Source organism: Leuciscus leuciscus (assembly GCF_965113295.1).
Source record: "Leuciscus leuciscus genome assembly, chromosome: 5".
NCBI classification, from domain to species: Eukaryota; Metazoa; Chordata; class Actinopteri; order Cypriniformes; family Leuciscidae; genus Leuciscus; species Leuciscus leuciscus.
In genome coordinates this window covers 31608530-31634584 of record NC_138729.1, presented here as the reverse complement: position 1 = coordinate 31634584, position 26055 = coordinate 31608530, and the positions used below count along the sequence as shown (strand labels likewise).

The window sequence follows — 26055 nt, the reverse complement described above, 5'->3', positions numbered from 1 at the left end:
AATAACAAGATTAAACAGTGAGAGACGTGACTGACAGAGGAATGCATTTATTAAAGAGAGGACACTGTCATCAATAATAAATTCTATTCTTTTGAACAAAAAATCCTGAAAATATTAGTTTCCACAAAATATTAAGCAGAATAACTGTTCTCCACATTGAAAATAATAAACTTGCCATCACAGGAATTAATTACATTTTAAAATATATTCAAACGGAAAACATTATATAATATTAATAAATAATATTCACTGTATTTTTGATCAAATAAATGCAGCCTTGGTGAGCATGAGTCATTTTTAAAATTCTTACAGACCCAAAAAGACAAGCCTCATATATCAAATAAAAACATAAATCAGATACAGTGGGGTCCAAAATGGTTCAACATCACATTTTTTCAGTACATCTGAAGTATTTCTTATTTGTTTTTATTTGTGTTTTTATTCATTCTTGTAAAACTGTTCATTTGCAGGTCTACATCAAATTTTTAATACGGTCTAAGACTAAACAAATAAATAAAATGTACTTTTGGACCCCACTGTATATACTGTATACCTGTTGATAGATATTCAGCTGTATAATGTATTTGAAAAAAATTAAAGCCTTATGGATTGAACACTTACTCTGGACGCAGTCAGTTGCAATTCTGGAACGACAGCTGTATATACTAGGTTGCCATTAACAACTAGCCGGATCTCTATGGAGTCGGTGGTGAATGCGAGGATATATGGGAACGCACACACTGTGACACAGGAAGTGACATAATAGGGCGATATCTCAATTATTTTCACAAAAGGAGTGTTGAAATGAAGATAAAGTAGTAATAATAAAGAATATTCAAACACTCGCTGAAATGCATGTCCTAAAGGTACTGACCAATAGCATTGGGCATTTGGTTCCAGCTGAAATGGAAGTCTGAAGAGTTGGGCTGAATCATGGGTGTGGCTCCGTTAAACGGACACACCTTCTTATATACGCAAATATCTGTTAGAAGAGAAATATAGCATTAGAGGATCTGACTACACAGATACAATCACTGACATTTAAATTGACACTAACTGTTATAGCAAAGAAGAAGTCCAGACTCTCCATCTTCATACACATCTATGGCAGCAACAAAGTTCACCTGGAAAAAAGTAAAGTGACCATGTCAATAATAGACACTACTGTTACCAATTAAAAAATGAAAGTGGTTCAACTTACTGTATAATACGTTGATATAGGTAAGGATATTTGGATTGTGTTATATTGTATGCTCTATATGAATGTGAACATTTTTGTAACAGTATAAATCTTTACTGTCACTTTTGATTCATGCATTCTTGGCTGAATAAAACTATTAATTTCTTCTAAAATCTTACTGAACCCAAACTTTTGAATGATAATGTATGTTGATATTCTCACCCGGTTGGAGTCTACATGGTGTAGTCTGTAGGCATCTCCTGTGCTCTCATTGATCAGGTCAAACTGATGTCTGTAGGCCACACAGATCATGTGGTCATTCTCTCCTGTTGGACCGTCAACCAGAGCCATGACCACCGGGGAGTCACATAAGCAGATCTCCTAAGACAAGCGACATCAAACATCGGAAATGTTGAGAGCTTAAAAGTAGCTAAATGTCTGTGAGAATATTCCCTATGAGCTACAAATGACAGTAAAATCCAGTTAACTTATGATGAATATCCGTGTCCTACCCGTATGTATTGGAACTCTTCCACAGGTGAGTCAGTAGCCCCTGTGACTGTAGCGATAGAGCTGAGGCAATCGAGGCGTGACTGTTTCCTGGTGATCAGAAGAAGCTTGTTTCTTATCGCCGCAACGACTCTAAGCTCTACCCCATGATGTGTGTTTATGGAGTAGAGATGGCAACCTGAGGAAACACAATTCGGTTCATTTCAAATGTATGCAATGTGTTTTTCTGATTTTGACAACCTTGGAAATGATAGCTAATTATTAAAACTTCAAGCCACAAAAACAGTGTCCAAGATATGGTAGCAGTGATGCTATTTGTTATGTCATTTTGTATTGCGCACACAGCCTTACAACTGAGCAAATATTGAACATATATATTTAAACATTATACTTGAATATTACTGTTTTTAATAGTTCTCTGTTTCAGGTATGGTACTGAATGTCCATCAATTTACACTGCAATGACGTTTGCAAACTCACGCTGTGCTGCGGATCGGTCGGAACTAAACTAAAATGCGGAAAACAGATGTTTTCTCATGCTGAGAGATAAGCAGATATGTGTGTGAGAAAATATCATATATGGTGTTAAAAAAAAAGACACAGTGGATGAGAACAGTTCCAATTCTCTGTTTTTATTTGAGCTCCACAAGATGAGGCATGTTACACCTAAAAACATTCTCTTGCCATTTACTGTCACTGAGAGGAACTATTTAGTAAAGCGTCGCGTCGTGCCTAATAACGCACTTCAGCCATGTTTTATTCACAATAGAGCATGGCCTCTAGAGGATCGAAATCTTGTACCTTATTGCTTACATATACTATATAGACAAGTCTTTTGTACCTTTGGTTTTCTCAAGCTTGTTCTCCCGACTGTCATACTTGGTGCGGACAAGCTGCCGCTCCTCTATCCCACGTTTGAGAGTACTCAGTCTGTAAACATACAGTCGAGCGTCTTTCCCTGCAAAAGAGTTTCAATTGGACATCAAGTAATTGAAATTAAACCCAATTTCAAGCACTCTTATACATTCCTGGTACAGTTATTCAAATGAGCTTGACTACTTCAGCTGTATAGTGAATTCTACAAATGAAGCTTTCAGTACCATTAATATATGATAATAGCCTGGCAACAAATGAGAGATCCGTCTCATCAAACTGAATGACGTCTCAGCTAATGCAACATGTTTGGATTTCAAATGCCTGTCATAGTGAATGAAAGTTGCTTGGTGACGGAGTTGATAACGGATTCATTATTTTCCCCTCTGCAGAAGCTGTGCTTCCCAATACGTGTGAGAGCTTGCTGTACACCGTCTTGAGCTAATGATCAGTACAGAAGATGATGGTTGAGACTAAATTACATGCATCTCTACTCTTGGTTCTTTTTATAATGAGCTATAAGTCTAGACAATGCGAGCCAAAGGTAATGCCCTTATGTGTGTGTGTGTGTGTTTGAATACTACTGTATTTTGTGCTATTCCCAGCTGGATAAAGATGCTCATTAGAGCAAAGGACCAAGAGATTCCTTTACCACTTTGCTTTGGTCTCTTTTTTGGCAGATTGTTTCCATACCATTTTTCTACCCACATAAGAACTGTGCCATATTTATTGCTCGTATAAATATAAAAACAAACATATCTTACCCTTATCTGCTCTTGCAATGAGGAGGTCCTGAGGTTCAAGAACGTGCAATTGTTTGACTGTCAAGGTCTTGTCAAATACCTGCACCGGAGGCAGGGTTGGTGAATCTAGACCAGCATGCAAATAAAGATTAGTTTGTGGTTTGCATGGAAACTCAATCCCCCAAATGAGATTCACTTGCTTTGAGTAACAGACACATTTGTTAATTGTCACTGCAAAAATGTACTGGGAACATGTATAAATACTTTGTAATATTTATAAGCGTTTATATCCACTGTAGTGTTGTGGGCATGCTATACATACCTGCATTGGAGAACAGTGGATCTGAGGCTAAAAGGGAAGACAGATTTGATCAGATTCAGCAAGTTAAATGAAAGTGCCATCTGCACCATACAAACACTACTGTTCAAAGTTTTGGGGTTAGTAAGAAGAAAAAAAAAAGAAGAAATTGACACTTTTATTTGACAATAACACATTAAATTGATCAAAACCTTTATAATGCTACAAAATATATTTCTGTTTTAAATAAATGTTTTTCTTTTGAACTTTCATAAAAGTATCTTGAAAAAACTATCACAGTTTCAGTAAGCAGTACAACTCTTTTCAATATTGACAATAATAAATGTTTCTTGAGGACCAAAATCAGCCTATTAGAATGAGTTCTGAAGGATCATGTGGCACAGAAGACTGGAGTAATGATGCTGAAAACTTTTCCATTACAGAAATAAATTAACTTTGCTATTTTAACATTTTAAATTGTAATTTACTTTTAATATTACTGTTTTTAGTGTATATTTGATCAAATAAATGCAGCCGTACAACATTTTTAGCGACCCCCTTTTAAATGGTTGTGTACATTTCATTGTGGTAGCTCCCACATACAATAGACCCAAAAATATTATACACGTTCCACATGCATACTTTTATTCAAAGAGATGGTTCACCTAAAAATAAATAAATATGTCAAAATATTTTCACCCTCATTTTCCAACCTTGTGTGATTTTCTTTCTTCCATAGACCACAAAAGGATATGTTTAGCATATTAATTTCATATTTATTTTCATTGAAATTACATGATGACCAGGGGCTCCAAAAATGACTAAAAAGAACCATAAGTATCTTAATGTATTATTGAACACTAGTCCATTTGGCTGTATTTTATTTTCTTCCAGTATTCTAAAGCCATGTGATAGCTCTATGTGAGGAACATATGGAAATTCAAATGATTATTTACAGAAAATGCTCCCCTTGTCACGGTTATGGACTAGTTCCTATTTCTCTGCTCTGTTTAGTTTCTGTAAATGTCTCTGTTTATTTCTGTGGTTACTTATAATTATCAGCTGTGTCAAATTGAGTTCATTGTTATCTCCTTAGTTTTGAAGTCATGATTTTGGTTCTGTTCCTTATCCGGTATTGTCTTGTGTTTATTTATACACGCTGTTACGCAGCCTTTGTTTACTCCTGTGATTCCTAGAAAATGTTCCGGTTCCATCCCGAGACCTTCCTCCTCTGGTGTTCCCACCCAACTTCCTGGTCCCAACTGCTCCACCTGTTCCTCGGCTCTGCCCCTGCCGCTAACTCAGTGCGGCTCTTTGGCTCCATCTCGTGCTTTCCAACCACCAGCTCGGCATGAGGTTGAGTCCCCATCTCCACCTCGAACTTGTTCTCTCATCTCCGCCATGGTCCGTCAGCCCTAAGACTCCTCCTTGTCCCTATGGCTCAGCCTCAGTAAGTCGTCGCTCTGCCTCCGCCACGGACTCTGCTGCGCCTCGACCCGCCACCCCTTTGGCTCCACTGGGCTTTCCTCCTTCAACGCCCCGGTCTGCTGAGCCACCGTCTCCGCCCTGTTCCTGCGAGGCAGCACCTCCACCTCGCCCTGGTCCGTCGGCCTCTCTGCTCCTCAGGCACCCTGGTTCCATCTCCAAAGCTCCACCATGGTGTTTCTCTCCACTGACTCCATCTCATCCCTGTCCATCAGTAGCTCTGCGCCCTCCTCCAAAGCCCGCTCCAATCCTCCACACTATACCTATCTGTTACGGCACGACCGCGCCTTCCAGTAGGGGGGAGTACGGTCTCGGTGACCGACTCTTATTTTGATGTTCTGTTTTGTTTCCCTTAGTTCCCGTTTGCCTGCTCTGTTTAGTTTTGTTTTCCTTGGTTTCTGATTTTACTTGGTTTCCCCTTTACTACGGCCCTGAAATCTTTGTCCAATTTGAATTTACATTTAAATTGATTGCATCTAGAGACCAATGACATTTGGCATCACTTAAATGAAAGCTGGAGCACAAATTGTTAGGCAGCCCCTGCTTGCGGTTCCCTATTATTCTATGGAAAAAGCAGCATCAACATTTCCTTTTGTGTTCAACGGAATACATCATTTATAAAACAAAATCTGAATTTTCTTTTTTTTCCCCTTAACTGTCCCTTGAGTATGGACTTCAATTCAGCTCAGTGTTTATGTCCACTGATATGATCCATGTACTGTAGATCTATCCATGTAGAAGCTGGTGAAAGTTACAGTCAGATTACAGAAAGTTTACATGCCATTATTAAGAAAACCACTACTCTGTCCAGCTGTGTTGTTTCTCATGAAAAAGCATTCTCACCCTCCAGCAGCATGACCCCTGCTGAATCTGTGGCGACCAGTAATGACTGTCCCCATGAGTCTCCACAGACTATTTCATATGGGAAGCTGCTGCAGAATGACTGTGACTCCCATGGCTGCAGAAAACATAGGAACACACTGTTAGAGATGAACCGTATGCAAAATAACAGCATCCCTCGCTTTTTCCTCTTGCCCCTCACCTCTTTCCTGCAAAGGCCAGTAGTGACTAGACTGGTGGGCGCATCCCCTTTAACTATAGTTTTCAGCTTCAAGGCCTGGACACAATATTATATTTATTAATAAAACTCCTCGTATTGTAACATTCTCTTTCATTCCTATGTGGAATGCCATATTTGCATAGATGTACACATCATACCTGTCCCACCCGTACAAACTCAGCCTGACGTGCCTCCTCTTTTTTACGGGCCGATTTGGGCGACTCTGGCAGTACATCACTGAATGAGCGTCGGTTCAGCATGTTCTGCGGAGAGAAGGGAACCTACGGGAGTGGTAGAGATGAATATGGGTCTGAGAGACTGACCCAGAAACAGCCAGAAAGACAGAGCAAAGCAGAGACTAACAATTCTTACACCACTGTACCTTATCAGTCGTAATACTGTACATTGTGTTCGGAATCATAAGGAAATAATGACAGTTCACATTCTGACTCCAACACAACACAACAAGAAGATTTTATCGTCTTCGTATTGTTTTGCTGCAGGTCTTTTTTTTCTAATTGAAATATAAAAACTGCAAATTTCTCTGCACAACCGGTTCCTGATATTTCTAACCCTTGTAATCGGGAATAGAAACAGGAATAGACAACAATATAAAGACAGTAGCCAGCTCTAGGACCAGCTGACAGGTTGCTGCAACAGAATGAAAGTACATTTGACAGCTAAGTGGTTTGAAAGAGTTGTATTTAAAAAGAGAATTGTGAGAAGAAACGTATATATGGCAGAAAACAAAAGTGAGGTAATAGCTTGAGGGTAAACGTAGAGCAATACAGAAAAGTATTGTGCTAGATCAGTGGTTCTCAACCTTTTTGACTCCAAGGCCCCTCATTGTCCACCAAAATATCCCCATGATTTTTCAATTTTTTTAATGATTTACTGGTTGAGGATTTTTTTTATATATTTTATTCACAATTTCAGGTCGATAAAATATTTTAGAACTTAACATAACTAGAAAAATGTGTATTCATTATAAAAATGCTCATGATGTTTTTTTTACTTTACATAATTTTATTATGACTGAAAATGACACATTACACTTTTAAATTAGGCTTCCTCATACAATATATCCAGGGTTTTCAAGACATTGATAGCCCTGGTTCTGTAAAAAAAAGAAATATTTGAATTTTTAGTTGTTTTGGATTATCTTAAATAATTTCAAATCATCTTGAAGCCCCCTAATATGCCTTTGGCCCCTTGGTTGAGAACACTGTTCTAGATTATGTGTCCATACCTTGTGCATGTCAGGCATGAGATCCTGGTACAGGGATCTGATCAGCATGTCCAGCGTACGCTGACGTTTCTGAGCAAAAGTGGGGGTCTCGAGAGTGGCTTTTTCTCCATTTATTACTACAGGAGACAGAAGGATAAAGGTGATAGCGTTATGCAACAGAATAACCCTTAGGAAACAGCATGACACATTTTACAAGGTCTGTTTAATGAAAGCATCTGCTTTACGGAGTTCATGAGCCAAATCAAATCATAAAAGCTGGCAACACAAAAACACAGGTGTGTATTCTAACAGGAGGTCTGTGTACTGAAATGCCATGAAATTGCATTTGGAATTAATTTAAATTCTGCAATATAATCTATTTTTGACTGAAACAGGACATTCAGTAGGAAACCCATTTAGTAGAATGGGATTTCATTCGGTTCTGGAGAGGGGATTTCAATCAGTATTAATAGGCTTTGATATTGCTTGTATTTTTTTGGTAAGATCAGCAGAAAAGTGTTGTTTCAGAGGCAAGTTGTTACATTTTGGTGAATGACTATGAAAACAACTGTTTTCATGCTGTCTGTAAAATGACTATGTACTGGTGAGTTACACTAACATTTAACGAGTAGAAAGTCCCTGAACTCCTGGTGGTCTGTGAACACTGGAGGGGAAGGGAGGGGCGGGCCAAATAGCGGCACACTCTCCTCTGAGAAAATCTTCAACCTGCAACATAAAATGATTAAGATACAAATATACACTACCATTTGGGGTCAGAAAGATTTAAAGGTTTTTGAAAAAGTATTTATTTGATTAAAAAATACAGTAAAAGCAGTAAAAAAAAAAAAAAAAAAAAATCCTTCACAAAACATTCTCTAATTTGCTGATTTGGTGCTCAAGAAACATTTCTTATTATTATAAATGTTGAAATATTTTGCTAAGATTTTTGTGAAAACCATGCTAAAAAAATGTTCAGGGTACTATGATGAACAGAAAGTTCAAAAGAACAGCATTTATTTGAAATATAAATGTTTGTAATAATATAAAAGTATTTTCTGTCACTTCAATCTTGCTGAATAAAAGTATGAATTTCTTTTTGAAGAAAAGAAAAGACCTCAAACTTTTGAATGGTAGTGTATACAATATAATAGTATTTAATATATTATTCAAATAAAATAAATACATGTATTAAATAACTCACATTTCTACATATGTGTTATGCACAAAAAGTAAAACCTCCAAACACATACATACCTGTAACTATCATTCTGGCTATTATATCTAACTAAGGCAAAAATATCTGTGGGATACGTAAAGGAAATCATCCATACAATAGCTCCACATGCATAACTACTAATGTACACAAAAATATAAACTAATTTAGACATTTTTCCCCCCTATAAAAACAAGTCACCCATAAAAAGCCTAACCACTGCCACTTAGTGACTCATTTCAGCAGTTTGACTCAGTTTGAGGATGAAGGATACGTGTGAAATGGGAGCGAATCATAGAGGGTTTAAAGGACGGAGAGGCGTCATCTCCCTCCTGAAACACGATGGTCACGATGTCGTTCCCTATGTGTCTCTTCCTCTCTACCTGCACAGAGCAAAATAATTAAAGCTATAATCATACATGCATGAAGCACATTTCAAAAAGCATCCACTTTTTTCTCTACAGTATTAAATTAAAAATAAATAAATCATTGTACATTCCTAGGTGTGTATGTTGAGAGTTTGGTCTGTGTGTGCATGTTTGGACATTCCTAACGCCCTCTGACACCTCACGCCTGTTAGCCAGGAAGCATAATTGTGCTTGTTAATGAGTCTGGACCATTATGCTTGAAAAGGAGCTTTTATCTCTTGTCTCAAGAGCGCGCGCGCACGCGCACACACACACACACACACACACACACACACACACACACACACACACACACACACACACACACACACACACACACACACACACACACACACACACACACACACACACACACACACACACACACACACACACACCTCTTAAAGCTCAATTACTACATGGCTCTTTTTCACCTTCCCCTCTCCACTAGTATCCATCTCATTTTCTCTCTCTCTCTCTCTCTCTCTCTCTCTCTCTCTCTCTCTCTCTCTCTCTCTCTCTCTCTCTCTCTCAGACACACACACACACACACAGATACATGCGCTTGACCACGAGCTGTGACAGGAATGAGTATTTACTTATTGCAGTGACAGATTCATATCCACTGAGAGCTTAATTATGATTCTCTGCCACATCCCCTCCCCGTCGCACAGAACATCCTTCCAGTGACACGCATAACACTTGAACAATACCAACAGACTTTCATGACTGACTCCTACATGTTTCCAGCGGTTTGACAGGGTCAAGCATGGTTAGGTCTAAGCCTTCTAGGATTATTTTAAAGGGATAGTTCACCGAAATGTTTTAATCAGGTCTTTATTCGCTCACCTTCATGTTTTTCCAAACCCATATGTTGTTAATTCCTCCTTTAGAACACAGTAGAAGAATTTTTAAATAAAGAAACATCTCCATACCACAGTTCATAGTGATTATATCTTTCATGCAGTCCCTATGAACTGTCCTTGATGGAAAATAGCTATGCTTCTTTAATATCGTTCTTCATTTTCCACAGAAGAAAGAAAGTAATTCAGTTTAGAATGACAAAATTTTCATTTTTGGGTAAAGAACAGTTTTCTTACAAGAAAAAACACTCTCCCTTGTGAACAGTACTTGATTCCTTCCAGTCATGTCTTTCACCTGTTCGGTGTGTCTGCATGATTTTAGGGTCAGCAAGAGACTTTTAGCGTGTATGAGCTTTTCTGCTCTTCTCATGAGTGGTTCAGCATTGGTAAAGGTGGTTATTGACATGGAGGGCTGAAGAGGCTCTCGGCTGTGGAGTGCCGAGACCTTGAACCGACACAAATACTTTGAAAATCCTGCTATTGTGAATGCTTCCACAGGCACTCCAGTGCACAAGAGCTCTACTTGTACTCAATCAGATGATCTGATAGAGTGAAAGATATGGAAGTAAAATAATGACAAATGTTTTTGAAACAAAAAAGCTTGTTGAATTGCACTACTTGAAAAAATATGCATTGCATAAACCCTGCTTGCATTTTAATGCATTGTATTTTTAGGGCTTGCATTTTTATGGGCTGAAATTCAACATGGTTGTATATTTAAGCTGTGAATATTTCAATTCAAAACATTTCACACACGTTTTCATTTATACAAATTCAATAACCTATATTCACCTTTCAGATTTCACTTCCAAAATATTCATTCTGTTTAAAAATATATAATATAATATTCGACAGGATATTTTCGGTCCATTTTATTTCGCTTTACAAATTCGCTTCCATAAATTCAGTGGTTCAAATTCGACAGAAAATTCAACATTTGACTCACCAGCAGGGGGTGCAAGCGGCTGTTGACGAAGAAAACTATAGAGCAACGGATGAGAGAGTCATTCATTCATAAAGACGGATTTACAGAAACAGAGCAAGTTTAAGTATTTGTGATGATTATCAGGGTCAGTATATGGAAAAGCTGATAAAGACACAAAAGCTGTGCTTACACATGTAAGGTGTGCATCATGCCTGGAATGCACCTATATGAACACTTTACAGTTGGTTTTATGACTAAGTCATTCTCTTCAAATGCTAGAAGTTAGAAACGTATGTACCAATGTCGTATTATGTAACTTTAGAGACGGTCCCTAAATGTACAAATATCGAATCTCCAATGTCAAGCCAGCTTTAACGTTGTGCCAGTATTTCACTGGGAATCGCTCAGCGTGAAACTTTGCACGTTACGTTCATATTCTGAGTCCGCTTGCCTGTTCCTATATCTGGTATACCCTATCCCCAATAAGGGGGGAGTTTTTTATTATTTTTTATTACTGTATTAGTCCATTAAGAAGTGTCTTGACCGCAGGGGAATCCTGGAGAATGAGGTATTGAGGGAATCCCCAGTTCTGCAGCACATCACTGCAATATAAAGTTAAGAAAACGAAACAACCGAGAGAAATATATGAAGAGTTCAGATGCAAAAGCCTCTAAGTGCCATCTTAAATTTTCTTCTAGAATGATCATTTTTATCAAGCTTATATTTAAATTCAGTAATTTCACTTAAATGGCAATGAAAATGACCTATTAATTGTCATTTAAGTGAAATTACTGAACTTAAATCTACGAGCTTGATAAAAATGATCATTCTAGAAGAAAATTTCAGATGGCACTTAGAGGCTTTTGCATCTGAACTCTTCATATGTCTACTACCTCAGATTTAACGTTTTATCTATACATCAGCATCGGGGAATACCATTATAATCTCGTTCACGGTAGAGAAAGCTGCTTACATGTGCAAAACTAAGACTTCAATGTAAACACAGCTTTTGTGTCTTTATCAGCTTTTCCATATATATACTGGCCCTGACAATCATCACAAATACTTACCCGCTTGCTCCATTTTTGTAAATCCGTTTTTATGAATGAACGACTCTCTCATCCGTTGCGCTAGTCTTCTTCGTCAACAGCCGCACACACCCCTGCTGGTAAGGTCGACTAACAGCTATGGAGATTGTCAATCGGCAATCTACTGATATTCCTGCCGTTCCTGGATGTGAAATGTTGAATTTTCTGTTGAATTTAAACCATGATTTAAACGACTGAATTTGTGGAAGCGAAATAAAATGGACCGAAAATTGCCTGTCGAATATTATAGGTTTATTTTTAAACAGAATGAATATTTTGGAAGTGAAATCTTAAAGGTGAATATGGATTATTGATTTTTTATTAATGAAAACGTGTGTGAAATGTTTTGAATTGAAATTTTCACAGCTTAAATATACAACCATGTTGAATTTCAGCCCATAAAAATGCAAGCAGGATTAATGCATAATGACATTTGTCATTCATTTACTTCCATATAAAGAGAAAAGGTGAGAAACGGAAGGAGAGCGTGAGGGAGAGAAAATGGATTACTGTGTGATGATATAATCAAGAGTAGAGAGGGATATGAAGTGAGAGAGAGTGAAGTGATTGACACTTGATGTAATCAGGATATGGAGCTGAGGGGGAAAGGGGAAAAGCAACAGAGGGAGAGACTGACCGCTGTGATGTCCAGCGCTTTTGGATGTTAAATATAGCCTGTTTTCCCCTCACCACCTACTGAGCTACAGACTGGCTCCTTTCTGCCTGAACACACAGCTCCCTTCTTTCTATCATTCAAATTTCTCTTTCATTTCCCCTTCTCTGTGTATTTGATCTGCTCCCTATTTGTCTTTATCTCATTCTATTTGTAGTTTTACATGGATGTGTTGTTTTTTCGGTGGTGTTTGGAACCAGAATGTCTCTCTATAGTCCTATTCAGAGAGGACTGGTTTTAGAAAATGAATCCCGGGGGATGGGCTGATAATGATACTGATAATACGATTATCTCATAATTATTTTCATGTTATGGCTCATAATAAACTTTTATACTATTTTGTCTAAATAAATTAAAAATAAAACACTAAAAAGTAAAATTACTCATTTTAAATGCTGCAATTTAGGCATCACAACATTAGAATGTACAGTATGAAAAATTTGTATTTTGAGACATGCTAAGGTTTCATTAGACAAGTGTTTTTAATTAAAGTATTAGTGTTTTTAAAGGTTAACTTTAAGTCAACTTTAATGATGACAAAGGTAATCAAAAACTAAAAATGGTACCATTAATGGTACAGGTAATGAGCATGAACAATTAAACATGTAATTGGCTTCAGTATTGGCTTTTACAGTATTCAATACTGACCAATGTACACTACCGTTCAAAAGTTTGGGGTCAGTACGATAAAAAAATTAAATAAATTAATACTTGAATTCAACAAAGACACATTAAATTGATCATAAGTAAGTTTACATGGACTTAGACAGAGTTACATTACATTTAAAAAAGTCATTTTAAATTGTAACATTTCACAATTATAATGTTATTACTGTATTCTGTGTCACATAAATGTAGCTCTGGTGAACATATGAGACTTCTTTCAAAAACATTTAAAAATAACTTTTGGAAAGCAGTGTACATTAGAATAAACCACCAAAATCGGCCAGTAACCAATATGCCAATATAGATTATGTGTTCTACAACTTACCTGTTGTTTGTTCTCTTTAGAATAAGGTAACATGGTGGAAACATGGAACATGAGCTCATGACCCTGATAGACTGTGTAGATGGAATTCATTCCTGTAGTGTCATCTAAACAGAGACAGAACAAATTAGTAAAATACAGTTTAAAGGGAAAAAATCCCTCTGTTGATTTGTAAACATATGTATGTGTATTTGTCCTACTTTTTGTGTCCAGTCCTCCTCGATACCCTGCCCAGCCCTGCAGACAGATTGAATCGCCAAGGAGATTCAGAAATTTGTCAAAGGTCTCACTTCCTGTTTCTGAAAAAAGTACAAAACATAAAAAATCAACTTGATTGTAAAGCAATAATACATTTAACAGACATCAAGTGTGAGCCACCTTTTTCTGTTCACAGATATTTTAAAATCAGTGTGAATTGTAATTAATTGCATTGTAGTTCCTAATATGATGTATTTCTAAGTGAAACAGAATATTATTTTATTTGGTTATTGGTTATTATTATTAGACAGATATATTTAGTATTATAAGTATGTTATAGGTTCTGTGCTCACCGTTGCTGAACATTTCATCATCTGTCAACTGTCCATCTTTGGCATAAAGAACACCAAATTTAAAATTGACGCTGCCCTGTAAGAACATACAAACACTTGTGAGGAACATTCAGGGGGAATTCACTAAGAAATTGATTTTTAAAATCACTAAGAAAGTCATTTATTTGCATGGCATACTTAAATCAAACACATACACACATTTGACAGTACAAACCTCTTGTTCCTCCAGCACCAGTAAGTCCTGCCAACAATAAATAAATAACATTATATCCCAGTACAATAAAACAATGAGTTTCCATCAAGGTTAAATTTCTAAACACCAGTTAGGAGCACTAATAGTGTGAGTTACACAAACATTACAGAGAGCATGTTCATGCATTCAAATATCTGAATGCCACTGACAATAGCCTTTGATTAGCGGCACTCATTTCCACAAAAGCCAAGCTCTCTGGAGCAATAGCAGCTCAGACAGCGTCTGCGTTTGTATCCTAAAGTGATTATGAAGCAGAACAACAAACCAGAGCAAAAATAGACAGTAATTAACAGAGCAGAGGACATGTAATGTTGATTGACAGGTGTGGGTGGGCACCTTCTGAATCTCTGGGTTAAGGATCTCCCTCGGGCCCTTTTCGAAACGATCCACATTCATGGCACTGGTGGGTGAAAGGGTCAAGAGGGTAAAATTAATGCGTTTTAATTTATTTCGCTCAAATTAAATCTTCGCATGTGCGAATAGGGTGCATTACAGACAGACTTACCTTAATATAGATTTGACTGATAGTGTTTTTGTCGGACTGTATGGAAGGCTGATTTTTAGAGTACCCTGAAAGAGATGGACACATTTCACAAATCATACAAATCTAAAGCGAAATGTGACGTGGCATAACAAGACAGCGGCCAGTAATGCTGGAGGTTACGACACAAGGTTTTATAACCGAGACCTTGTTGTTCATAGGAAGGTGACATTTAATACCGTGTCACTGTGCATTCAGGGTTTTTAGGCATTTAGTCTTCACATACTGGCCTTTGAGACAACAGAACAAAACAGTGTAGTCACTTTTACGAAGAGGTCAATCTGTTATGTGAGTCACTGCTCAGAGCATAAGTGACGCACACATGACTCACCGTCTTGCGCCAGAGGATGGCTCGGTACTGTGGGACCCTCTGGTTGTTCTGGTCAGACAGAACCACAGACAGGAAGAAGGGGTTCTTCTCCGCATCCGTCCCCACATAGTTCTGGTGAACTACAGAAAGAAGGGACAGAAAAGTTTAAAAAAGAAATGTAATTTATTCCTGTGATGGCAAAGCAAAATTTCCAGCAGCCATTGCTCCAGTCTTCAGTGTCACATGACATCATTCTAATATGCTGATTTGCTGCTCAAGAAACATTTCTTTTTTTGTTTTCTTTGATGAATAGAGAGTTTACTAGAATTGTTTTACTGACACTTGTGATCAATTTAATGCATCCTTGCTGTGGCATAGATTGCTTGTGTGATGTGATGCAAAATGAACAAAGATATACTACTTTTATTAAACATGAAGAGAATTTAAACACAACAATCAATAAACATTAACACAAGACAATGAACTGAGGAAGACAGAAGGCTTAAATACACAGAGGATGATGATTAACAGAACAGGGAACAGGTGTGCACTAATTAGAAACAATGACAACAAATGAATGACTAGAACTCAGGCAAAACAGACCATGGGTGTGTCTCAATCAGCTCTCTGGCATGTGAATCAGTAAATCGTGTACATGAATCCGGCCACTGGTAAGGACCCTTGGTTCACTACACATTGGGATAGTGTTTACGATATGACTACGTACAACTTCAACGTACAACATTGTAGAACGTTACTGCTGGTATTAACCAACTACAGGCAGGAGCTATATATTTCTGATATAGTTTTTTTTTATGCTGTTTAAACACATTGTTCTGTTACAACATTTCAACTGAATATTAATTATAAATGTTAACTAGATCTATTCACTACCTTGTCTTTTCGAATCTTCTATTGTGTGTCATTATATTTGTGTTGGCTCATGCATTTTATATTTTGCGCTTCAGAAATGTGACATAATTTTAACAAATTATTAACAATTAACATTTTAAGACCAATGCATATGAACCAGTTGGATTTTAATCAATGCATCATTAAACGATTGAATCTAACTTCTATTTTTCTATTTTCTTTTCTGAATATTGTAACTTGAGCCTTCTTGACGTGCTGCCTGCACAATGGTGCTGATAGATGCCACACCAAAGCACTGTGGCCATGTGAACTGTCCTCAGAGACGTGACTGTGAAGACGCCTGTTTATTTAGATCTATTCCTGGAGCCTCAGAATAAGAGGGAAAGAGAAAGGAAGGGATGGAAGCCTTCTGTTTAAGGGGAATATTTTGGATTGAGACAGTCCAGGTTTACAGAAAGAAGACAAATGAAAAGAGGCTGAAATCCAATTAGAAGACAAGATCTGGTCTGTCTCTGCATCTCCACCCTTCCTCTGTAGAATATTCTGTCTCTCTCCCTCTCTCTCTTTCAATCTCTCTCTCATTGAATGAAAGCTATTTGCAGTGATTTAAATCAATTAAAGAGACAAAATGCAGAATCTGCCCCGGGAATGTGTGTGGGAACAACAGTGTTTGTATTTGTGTGTGAGGAAGGGAGATTAAGAAAGACAGAGAAAAGAAAAAGAGAGTGATGAAGTGTATGGCAGAGTGTAAAACATAGTATTTTAGTGTAAAATATAAAACACTAGTATAAAATACCATTATTTGGTGCTTCGTCTTCCTCAGCACGAGAATGCAGACATTGTTAAAAAAAATTGTTAACGGTACCAAACGTAATAAAATATATTTGTTTCCACTATTTTAAATAAAATGCAACCCATTCCCAACCCAATCTGGCCAATTTCAAACATTGTTCAATTATTTCCTACCTAATTCAACTTTTTCTTTCCCATAAACTCCAAAATTTCACAGAACAGGATTTCTCAAAATAATGGCACATTTATGCTCTCCCTGTGTTGAGTATAATCTCAACATTTACTGTATGTGTGTGCATGTACAGTATATGCATATTTAGTACAAGTTAATTTGTAAATCTGTGCGTGTATGTGTGCGTCAGTGGAATCCCACCTTTTCCCAGAAAGTACTTGAAGTACCATCTGGTGTGGTACTCTGGGTTCTCCAAATGGACGTCAGTTCTCCTCCATGTTCCAGGTGTGTAGTCAGAGGCCTGCAGAAAAGCCCCACCAAGAATTTAACTACGTACAGGACTAAAAAAAAACTAGGTACAGGACTTTTTGTAAAAAAACAACAACACTTTTTTGTCAAATTGTCAGTGTAAACAACAGCTTTCCTACTCTGAGGGTCTGGAACCCTAATCACTATGGTGACAGTCCACCCTAAATCATTAACAACCAATCAGAGGTCTAATTTGGTGGCATAAAGCATTGAAGGTTGTCATAGCTACAGTCTGGTGCTTGAAATGAAAAGGACAAGTGGATGGAGGGAAGAGAGAGAGAGGGGGAGGAAATGAGAGCGAGAACATTGGGGATTGATTGAATCGCTTTGCTTTGATTGTTGTTTTTGCTGATGCATGTGTGTTTCATTGAAACACCTACAGACACACTCGCAAAACACAAAAGTTGGCAGTTTTGGTTTGTTTCTCACTGCCAAAAGATGAATATTTGTTCTCTCTCTCTTTTCTTCTTCTTTAAATACATTGTATCACCCCCGTTCCTACAGTACCGCACTGACTTAGACCCGCAGCCATCAGTATGCATGTGAATGAGTTCAAACCCTTATTGAATCTCTCCATGGTCATGAGAGCTTCAACACTTGTGGGGCTGTTTAACCTCTATCCTGGCAATTTTCATAATAGTTTTGTAACGATTGGTGGTCTATTACAATCCAGCACATACAGTGCATACACACACACATTTCAGACCACACAATATTTAATGAGTATCTTACCTCATCTATTGAACCGTTCTCCACTCTGAATCTCCCAGCTCTCTGTATTGCCCCGTCTGCATCACTGGAGATGAGCTGAGGAGAAACACAGATACATCATGAACGTGAGACCATCTTCATCATATAGAAAAGCTACACAGTAGGGTCCAAAAGTCTAGTAAAATGCAGTTTCCACACAAATATTAGGCAGCACAACGGTTTTCAACATGGATAATAATAACAAATTATTCTTGAGCCGCAAATCATCATATTACAATGATTTCTGAAGGATCGTGTGCAACTAAAGACTGGAGTAATGATGCTGAAAATTCAGCTTTGCCATTACAGGAATAAATTACTTTTAAAAATATACTACAATAGAATTTTCTTTTTTAAATTGTAATAATATTTCACAGTATTACTGTTTTTACTTTTTGATCAAATAAATATAGCACTGGTGAGCATAAGAAACATCTTTCAAAAACATTAAAAAAATACATCAACTTTTGAACACTAATGTAAATAACAAAACATTCGGTAGTATCAAGTTTTCATTGTAACCTCAGACTTGCCTCCCTTCTATTCATTCTCTTTGCTGCTGAATCTTTCTCTTTAACGATTCAATTATTTTGGTTAAGAAACAACATAAGCAGTTTAAGACTGCTTTAGAAATGCCTATAAAAAGACACGAGAGAGACAGCGAAAAGGCAGCATATAGCCTACCTAATCTGCTGTGACATACACTCAACACACATACATACAGATGAGTTTGAATCATAAAAACCCTTCAATGTAGAATCAGACTAATGTGTTAAGTGATGCCTGTGTCTGATCTATCCGTATGCAGCATTGATCACTTCATCTGTGTCACACACACACACACACACACACACACACACACACACACACACACACACACACACACACACACACACACACACACACACACACACACACACACACACACACACACACACACACACACACTGTTTGTTTCTATCTGTAAGAGAAGTAGTATCAGTGAAAGTCTATCTGCTCAGATATTGTGTGTATGTGGGACAATCACTTGCACCTGACACGATGTAATCTGGTCTTTGCAGTAAAATTGCAACATCCCCCCAGATGGAACAATGTTGGTTGCTAGGCAACAGAACACAGAACCTCTCCCATTTCCTTTTTCTTCAGTCACCTTGTTTTCCTCCTCACATTTCTCTCACCTTTCTTCTCCACCTGTTGGTCTGCCTCCTTCTCTTGCTCTCTCTCTTTCTCTTCCCTCTTGTTTGTATCTGGCAGACCAAACAGCTAAAAACAGACCGCAGCTGCACTGCAGCTAGAGAGACTAGCTGTAAGGGTGCGAGTTTGTGTGTGTGTGTGTGGCAGATGGTCTGCCTTGGCTTGAGAATGCCAAAGGTCCAGGAAGATCATTCTAGATAGATTCTTGCTTTCACACTAATCACTTAATAAGCACTAATTTGGCATCCTAGTTGAGATAAATCAAGACCAAAGTTAGTTTATATAAAGTATGCTGTATTAGAGAAACAGTCCTACAATTCACTTGGCTCTGATATCTGAACTGACATGATGCACCCTTGTATTCTTATGATTAGCTAATGATACGTAATATGTGTTAATATTGGGTTTACCTGTATATTTTTCAATATTGCAATATTGAGTTGCAATTTTTCCAGCTAACATCAGAACTTCCCTAACATTCTGGCAAGGTTCTCACAAAGTTATGAACAAATGTTCTTCCAGTAATGTTAATAGAATGTTTGTTTAAAGTTATCTGATCTTTAATAATGTTCTCAAAACGACAGCACAGAAACATTATCTATACATTATTCATGGAATGTTGGACGCTTGTCTAACATTTTTAAATGTTACTACTTGTTAAATACATTTAATGTATTTGTAGTATGCTTAGTAGGGGTGTAACGATACCCTCATGTCACAATTCGATACATATCACGATACTGAACTCACAATACGATATTATTGTGATACTCCAAGACATATAGTAAAAGGTTAAAGTTGGTATTACATTGGGTGTGGAAATGAATAGGCTTGGACTTGGTGCTGGTCAATGGTGACACCAGAATAAAAATATTCATGATTCTGAAGCTGAAAATACAGAATTATTTTAGACGAATATGCTTGCACTCTGTCACTGACTAGATATATTTAAAATAATGTAGGCCACTTTTTAGTAACAAGACATTTGGCATTATCAGGACCCACAAATATTACCCCATTGCATTTTTATACATTATATTCAACATTATATATAGTAGTTTTATGTAGTACTGACACTAAAACTCTGTAAACTTGAATTTTTTCTCACACAGAAATGTTTTCATTTTGGGTGAATTACACACAATACATATTGTCACTATCCACGATACATATTGATGCATTTTTGTATTGCGATATATTGTGGCACGATATATTGTTACACCCCTTATAGTTAGCATAAAATAAATGTATTTCAAATACATTTCGGTATATTTATTTTTCACTAGGGTTTGTAGGCAGCGTTTGCGCAAGAAGGTACCTCACCAAACTGATTTTAGACAGACTTCTGAGGCAGCATAACGGTTTACACAATACAGAGCTTTGGTGAAAACAAAGTGAATATTTAATTACTAAATACAAATTTCTTGCTAAAAATGACATTAAAAGTGAAAAAAGTTGGAAAAAAAAGAGTACATTTATTCACAAACTGACCACCAAACAACTTTCAGATGGCATCATGATGGTTTAGCATAAGAAACAGAAAGGAACGTACAGGTTTGTGGGATATCAAAGGCAGTGAAGGATACATATATGCTGCCTTCAGAATTTGATTAGATGAAGGTATCTCAGGAGACAGGAAGTAAAGCTAACATTAGATTTAGATGTGTCTTGAAGCATTTCTACCTTTGAAGCAGAATTTTTAAGCTTTCAAACGCAGAAAACGTTTTCTAAACTTAATGGGGACATTAGCAACATTCTTAGAGCATATTTTGTTAGCTGGGTTTGAGCAGTGGAAAACTTCAGCCTGTATTAATGTGCAGAACAGTGCATCTACATTGACAGCAAAACAGCAAATCAGTTGTATGTAAATTAATAAAAGGTTCTGTGGATATATTTCACTGTTTGAACACAGATGCAGCTGGATCAAAACCCTTGAGACAACTTGACATTTGCCCATGACACAGGCCTTTGATAAACAACATTCCCTCTAATGGACTTGCACACCCCAGGAATCTACTTCAAGCACACAGAGACACAATTACTTGTCTCATGAGATAGTTTTTTCTTTTCTTCTTTTGCTCAGTGACATTCTGTGATGCTATTAAGGTGTTTCGATAAATGCCATGAGGTTAATGATAGCAGGATAATGACAGGACAGTCTTCCAAACTCAACCATAAGTTCAAAACACACACACACACACACACACACACACACACACACACACACACACACACACACACACACACACACACACACACACACACACACACACACACACACACACACACACACACACACACACACATACTCTCCCTCTCTCTCTCTCTCTCTCTCTCTCTCTCTCTCACACACACACACACACACACACACACACACACACACACACACACACACACACACACACACACACACACACACACACACACACACACACACACACACACACACACACACACACACACACACACACACACACACACACACACACACACACACACATACTCTCCCTCTCTCTCTCTCTCTCTCTCTCTCTCTCTCACACACACACACACACACACACACGTTTTCATGTTTTCACAAATCAGAGAAGCATGAGAGAGAGTGCAAGGAAGAGAGCAAGAGAATCAATGCTATTGTAACATTGATCTTTTTAGAGAGCTTCTGTGTGTGTTATCATGCCTCACAAAATAGAGCTGGAGAAAAAGAGAGAGACAGATGAGATGAGGAAAGAATATGGAGAGAGACACACATGGAGAAAGCATCTGAATCTGAGAGGAAAACAAAAGGAAACATTTCCATATTCTAAATCAGTCTACACAGTGGAACTGAGCTTTGAGTGTAAGTTTAATGTACTATGAGACCATCAAACAAAGGCCTACAATTACCATAAATTAATCACAATCATTTTTTGGAAGTGGCAGGAAATTAATCACTGCAAGTTTTGTGCAACTTTAATTAATCTTTTTGTTTTTGTTTTTGTGCTACTTACAGTTTTTTACAATCGCTATGACCATTTTTTCAATACTTTTAACAAATGTCCTAAACTCTTAACGCACCAACACACCTACAACACACAATTGGCAAAACAGTTAATTTCATGCTCAAAATCACACATTGTAAACTAAACTAACACTAATTTTCAAAATGCAATAATACACTAGCAACAATACACTATGTCTACCAAAACACTGCAAACATGTCTCAAAATCAAATTATTTTTCAAAACACTAACATATGTTCTCGTCCAACAGGAAGATTTAGTCAATCATAGCACAATGTCATAAAAACACTAACATCAGATGGAATTACAGAAACTGCATTATTTTATATGTGTCAGGTCTGCCCTTATACAACAGACAGTATATTGTATTGATCATAGATTGTGTTTTGCACTGCAGTTTCTTTTGAAGCCTCTCTACATTTTTGTTTTATTGGGTTTAGGTCTTTTTCTGCAGAAATTCAATAAAAAAAAGACCCATCTCAGAGTGCTTTATAGAATGTACGGTTACAGTATACCATATGGTCATGCGATTGAAAGAACCTCAACACCTGAGTGTGTTTCCTAGATGGGAATCAGCTGTGATTTATATATTTGCATAATTCAATCAGCTGTTTCTCAGTAACAATAGAATAAAATACAGGGGATATATTTGTGTTTCAATTCAAAATATAAGCAGCTGTTTACCTTGACTTTCGCCTGTAAGGTTAGGTTTAGAACATGGTGCTATCTGTTCTGACATACAGTGTTAAAGCATTGGTAAATTTGGCAGTAAAAATCCATTGTTTTGGTCTTGTTTGAGCTTGTGTGTAAAAGAAGTTCAAGCATATTAAATTTGTGTTAATTGTATGCATTTTGTGTTAAAGCAACAAGAAATGTGTTAATAGTATAGCTTACACAGATGGATGTAGTGCTAACTGTGTTAAGAGTTTTGGAAAATTGTTACAATTATTGATAAATCTGTCATAGCAATCGTAAAAAACTGTAAACAGTTTAATTACATACATGTTGGAATGAAATGTATAAACCTAGTTTGAACATCCTGAGGTTGAATAAAAACATGCCTCTATTGCATCAAATAACCAGCTTCATATATAAAGCTTTTCTGTTTTATTTCATATAAATCTACCAATTTAAGTTTGATGTTATCACCCACTTCAAAGTAGCCAACACTGTCTGCACAATACATACATGAACATGTCCACTACAGCTGAATGAACCTGTGGAAAAAGAGAGAACAAAATAGAGTGGAGGGAGGGAGAATGAGAAAATAATACAATTAGTTTTAATTTAGTTTTGTTAACAAAACAAAGGGGTTCCCTCTAACACACACCCACACATACTGTAAATGACCAAATCATAATTACTTGATGTGTGCTGTTCTTTCCCCCGCAAACAATTTCTCACCAGAACTACACACACAGTCTTTGACAGCCTTCAGACAATCCATAACTAAACTAATACATGTCTTCAACATTGCTTAAATTTGTCCCATCTTTGAGAAAGTGACCCACCCACAACATTGGACACAGTAAGCATTAGTCACTCCTAATGATAGAGCTGCAGGCAACATGTACCACTGATCCCAACATGCTAATTTTACACCTCAGTCGCTCTGCAGCCAACCCTCCCTCTGCTCAGCATATGTGTGTGGGGTCTGAAGGCGTTTTTACTTGGTTAGAATCAAATTATTATAATAAGAGCAATATGTAACAGGCAGAAGATGCATACTGTGAGATGTGTATGTCATGCAGCATTATTACAAATTTCAATAAGGCCAGAGGAAGGCCCTCATGACTTGTTTAATTCTCCAGTCAGCTATATCTGTTATTATATTTGTATCAAGTATCAATATAAATTCATTCAAACAATCTCTAAAAATCACAGTAGCACCTCAATGCAGAACACGAGATCCGGGGGGCGGAGTTGGATCCAGATAAAGGGGTGGAGATTGGTAGGTTTAGGGGTGGGTTTAGGGATTAAGGGGTGGAGATGGGTAGGTTTAGGTATATGTAAGGTGGGAGGAGTTGGATCTAGATCCGACTCCTCCCCGTGGATTTCATGTTCTGCAGTGAGGACCATCTCAAAAATCAGGGGAAAATCTTCAAGAGATATTTGTATTTATAAAGAAATAGTATCGGAAATGATAATTAATTGTAAACAACTAAACCGCACAGTGCCAGGCCAGCATGTAATTATGGAGGTCCAACTCCGTCCTTTATATTAAAGGTCCCATGACATGCTACTTTTTGTAGGCTTTAATATAGTCCTTAGTGGTCCTTAGTACTGTATCTGAAATCTCTTTCCAAAAATTCAGCCTCGGTGCAGAATTACAGCCACTACAAGCCAGTCCCAGAATGAGTTTCCTTCAGATGGGCCGTTTCAGTGTCTGTAGCTTTAAATACTAATGAGGAGGAGAAAGGCGGCGCAAGGTGGAGGGTGGGTGTGGCCTTGACCATCTTGCGCAACGGTACCATGCATGTTTGTTTATGTTGGATATATTGCAATGGCACGAAGACACGCAGTCGTTCAAGCATTTCAGTTTGACCCAGAATCTGATCCAGATGGAGAAGCAACGGATGAAGAAGTTGCAACTCAGCGGCTCCAGCAGGACGTTTCCGAATGGTTAGTTTAAAATATTATGTCTGGATACGGTACTTTATTCGGATGGTTTACAGTTATCATCATGTAGCTAACGCTAACCTACTGTTGCCTTTTCATGAGAGATCTGTAACGTCTGTAATTTATCTTATTACAATTACATCAAGCTCTGCGATCTTGAAATGTGGATATCGCGCGCGCCATATAACCAACAGGAAAACGGTTATCCAAATAACAAAGAAATGTACAACACTCGCGTTACAGTATGTGTAACTTGATGCTGTCTACCTTTACATTAGCGCAAGTAACTGCATAGCTGCATAGCTAATGTGACAGCCACATTCTACGTGTAAGAAGCTAGGTAACCATAAACAGTAAAGCAACACACTTATATATAATTTGTTGACTTACTTGTCCGACGTTCAGCAAGCCCAGCTCTGTATTGACCATTCGATGTTCATTTGTACATCCAATTATTGAGCAATTATTATGCTTTGCTCGCTCAAAAGCCATGATATCTCTCGTGGACAAACTAAAATCGCGCGCGCGCGCGTTCTACTTCCTAGCTCATTTTCTCATGGGCGAGAAATATTCTCTGGGCGGGCAAAGCAGAGAAAGGGGAGGTAACATTTCTCCTTATGACGTCATAAGGAGGAGATTCATGATCAGCCCGATTGAGCTTCCATTTTCTCAAAGGCAGAGAAAAATAGCAAAAGCTCGATTTACACTGATTAAAATTTTTAGAAACTTGGGGACCATATACAGGCTAGGGGAACTCATATTAATGTTAAAAAACCTCAGAAAGTGGAAATTTCATGTCATGGGACCTTTAATTGTATACATATTTATTGTTGATATTGTATATACGTTCTGTGTGTGTATGTATATATATAAGCCTGTAGGCCACAATCATTTTTGTACAACAAAACATAATGGTTGTGTCTGAAACATAAGGCTGTTGCAAAATAGACTCATTTGAATAACGTGCCTCTCTACCTACACTTCTGCAAAACTCAAAAAATGCACAAAACCTATATACAATTTACTGCAGTTTGCAGCTAAAATGAGCAGTAGAGACTATAAAACTGCAACAACTTTTATTCCTATTCAAACTAATTATGATTACAGGCTGTGGGATGTGAGATTTTTGTCATCCTTAATTCAAAATAAAATAGT

At 37.4% G+C, this 26055-nt stretch overlaps 1 protein-coding gene across 8 annotated transcripts in view; it reads right to left on the bottom strand.

The window, feature by feature from the left end:
• The window catches only part of garnl3 (GTPase activating Rap/RanGAP domain like 3), a 72686-nt gene that overhangs the window by 11607 nt on the left and 35024 nt on the right, over positions 1 to 26055 (bottom strand). For 6 of the 8 annotated variants that reach the window (XM_082169017.1, XM_082169020.1, XM_082169022.1 and 3 more), the window contains exons 3-26: positions 18068 to 18142; positions 17228 to 17327; positions 15211 to 15329; positions 14844 to 14908; positions 14675 to 14738; positions 14300 to 14326; positions 14086 to 14161; positions 13735 to 13833; positions 13538 to 13641; positions 8865 to 8973; positions 8632 to 8677; positions 7997 to 8103; positions 7399 to 7514; positions 6308 to 6430; positions 6132 to 6206; positions 5933 to 6047; positions 3629 to 3655; positions 3328 to 3432; positions 2532 to 2648; positions 1693 to 1868; positions 1403 to 1561; positions 1058 to 1124; positions 875 to 982; positions 622 to 740 (exon numbers count right to left, since the gene is read on the bottom strand). In XM_082169017.1, coding sequence (XP_082025143.1) covers positions 622 to 740; positions 875 to 982; positions 1058 to 1124; positions 1403 to 1561; positions 1693 to 1868; positions 2532 to 2648; positions 3328 to 3432; positions 3629 to 3655; positions 5933 to 6047; positions 6132 to 6206; positions 6308 to 6430; positions 7399 to 7514; positions 7997 to 8103; positions 8632 to 8677; positions 8865 to 8973; positions 13538 to 13641; positions 13735 to 13833; positions 14086 to 14161; positions 14300 to 14326; positions 14675 to 14738; positions 14844 to 14908; positions 15211 to 15329; positions 17228 to 17327; positions 18068 to 18142 — 2298 coding nt within the window. The remainder of the gene's footprint in view (positions 1 to 621; positions 741 to 874; positions 983 to 1057; positions 1125 to 1402; positions 1562 to 1692; positions 1869 to 2531; positions 2649 to 3327; positions 3433 to 3628; positions 3656 to 5932; positions 6048 to 6131; positions 6207 to 6307; positions 6431 to 7398; positions 7515 to 7996; positions 8104 to 8631; positions 8678 to 8864; positions 8974 to 13537; positions 13642 to 13734; positions 13834 to 14085; positions 14162 to 14299; positions 14327 to 14674; positions 14739 to 14843; positions 14909 to 15210; positions 15330 to 17227; positions 17328 to 18067; positions 18143 to 26055) is intronic. The other 2 variants (XM_082169018.1, XM_082169024.1) reach the window with 1 other exon arrangement.